General features: G+C 23.8%; 1 protein-coding gene across 1 annotated transcript; it reads right to left on the reverse strand.

The window, feature by feature from the left end:
* Positions 1-6: 6 nt before the first annotated feature.
* Positions 7-1,216, reverse strand: LOC116853271. Its single transcript, XM_032834294.1, has 4 exons — positions 1,107-1,216; positions 796-906; positions 437-675; positions 7-208 (listed from the first exon to the last, which is right to left on the reverse strand). The coding sequence occupies exons 2-4, from the start codon at positions 884-886 to the stop codon at positions 35-37; spliced, it is 504 nt and encodes a 167-aa protein (XP_032690185.1). The 5' UTR covers positions 887-906; positions 1,107-1,216; the 3' UTR covers positions 7-34.
* Between the last annotated feature and the right edge of the window lie 124 nt (positions 1,217-1,340).

The raw sequence follows: 1,340 nt of genomic DNA on the forward strand, positions 1-1,340 counted from the left end.
CGCAAAATATCAGGCTAATATATGTAATATATAACTAACCGACTATACAGTTGTAAAAATTTGACGGTTGAAGCGTAAACTTGTTTTTAGTTGGTTTCAGACATGTGAATTTGTTTGCTAAATCTTTATGCAAGAATTTGCGAATAATACTGAGCACATTTTTCGACAATGTTCTTCTGCTGTCTATAATAAAAGCAATCGTTGCCATCTAAAAAATAATTACATTTTTTATTAATTTCACTGATTGCATATAATTATTTAATTTATAATGTCAAATTTATATTAAATGTTAAATCTATATTAAATGATAAACATTACAATAAAACATTTGTATTAAATATTTTATTAGTAATAAAAGAATCTATATTAATAATAGTAGAAAATAAAAGAATTTAATTTATATAAAATTATTGAATTTAAATTTAATGCTGCTTACAAAATCATTGCGGATTTCTTCATTTTGTAATAGGTTATTTAAAGTATCATAATCTTCTTTAGTTTTTAGTGGCCATTGAATATTATTTGTTTTTGTCCAATGCACTAGTACATTTTCACTTTCATGGTTTTGTTGTATTAAATACTGTTCAAATGTATCTTTTATATTCCACAAGTGATTTTTTATAATTTGTTGGTCATGTTTTATTCCTTGTATATCGGATAATATGCATTTGAGATCTACAAATTATTTAAATAATACAAAAGAAAATAATATTGTTATATAAAAGTATTATTTATATAGAAATATAAATATTTCTTGTAAAAATATATATATTAATAAGATAATCAATTTCTTACATTTCATCGCATTTGAAGATGTTTCATGTGTAGAAGAAAATATACTTGTTACATTACTTTCGACGTTTTTCGCTGGAGTTTCTGGCAACATAGATTTCAGCCTATTTTCTGCTGTTGTTAATAAAAATTAAATTTATTAGTTTAATATATTGTCAAAAAATTAAAGGCATAATACTCGTTCGAAGGTTGAATAAATTAAGCTAAAAAGCCTCCAGTAAAGACAGACAGGTTCATATGACTAACTATTTCGATTAGATGACATAAACGTGCTGTTTGAACATTACATCATTAATATATTACATAAATCATACCTTCAACATTTTTATCCGTATTTTTTTCTTTCAAACTGTAGATGTGCTGTATTTTACGTCTTTTCTTTGTTGGTTCGTCTTCACAATCTGTTATTTCATTTTCTATTGATTCTATTACAAACAAAAAAGTAATGTTAATATGTAATGTTACATGTGTATGTGTGTGTGTTAATTTAAGGATGTTATAATTTCTGCTCTTTTGCATATTTTGATACAAATTTTACTTCAAATTAT

This window comes from Odontomachus brunneus, unplaced genomic scaffold (genome assembly GCF_010583005.1).
Source record: "Odontomachus brunneus isolate Ranch 3 - 2012 unplaced genomic scaffold, Obru_v1 Obru_scaffold_001, whole genome shotgun sequence".
NCBI classification, from domain to species: Eukaryota; Metazoa; Arthropoda; class Insecta; order Hymenoptera; family Formicidae; genus Odontomachus; species Odontomachus brunneus.

Bases quoted from the DNA above. Each gene is read 5' to 3' on its own strand.
- LOC116853271 (XM_032834294.1), bottom strand. From the start codon at position 886: ATGTTGCCAGAAACTCCAGCGAAAAACGTCGAAAGTAATGTAACAAGT. The intron at 676-795 runs GTAAGAAATTGA...AATAATTTGTAG, and splicing joins ATCTTCAAATGCGATGAAAT to ATCTCAAATGCATATTATCC. The intron at 209-436 runs GTAAGCAGCATT...ATTATTTTTTAG, and splicing joins AAGAAATCCGCAATGATTTT to ATGGCAACGATTGCTTTTAT.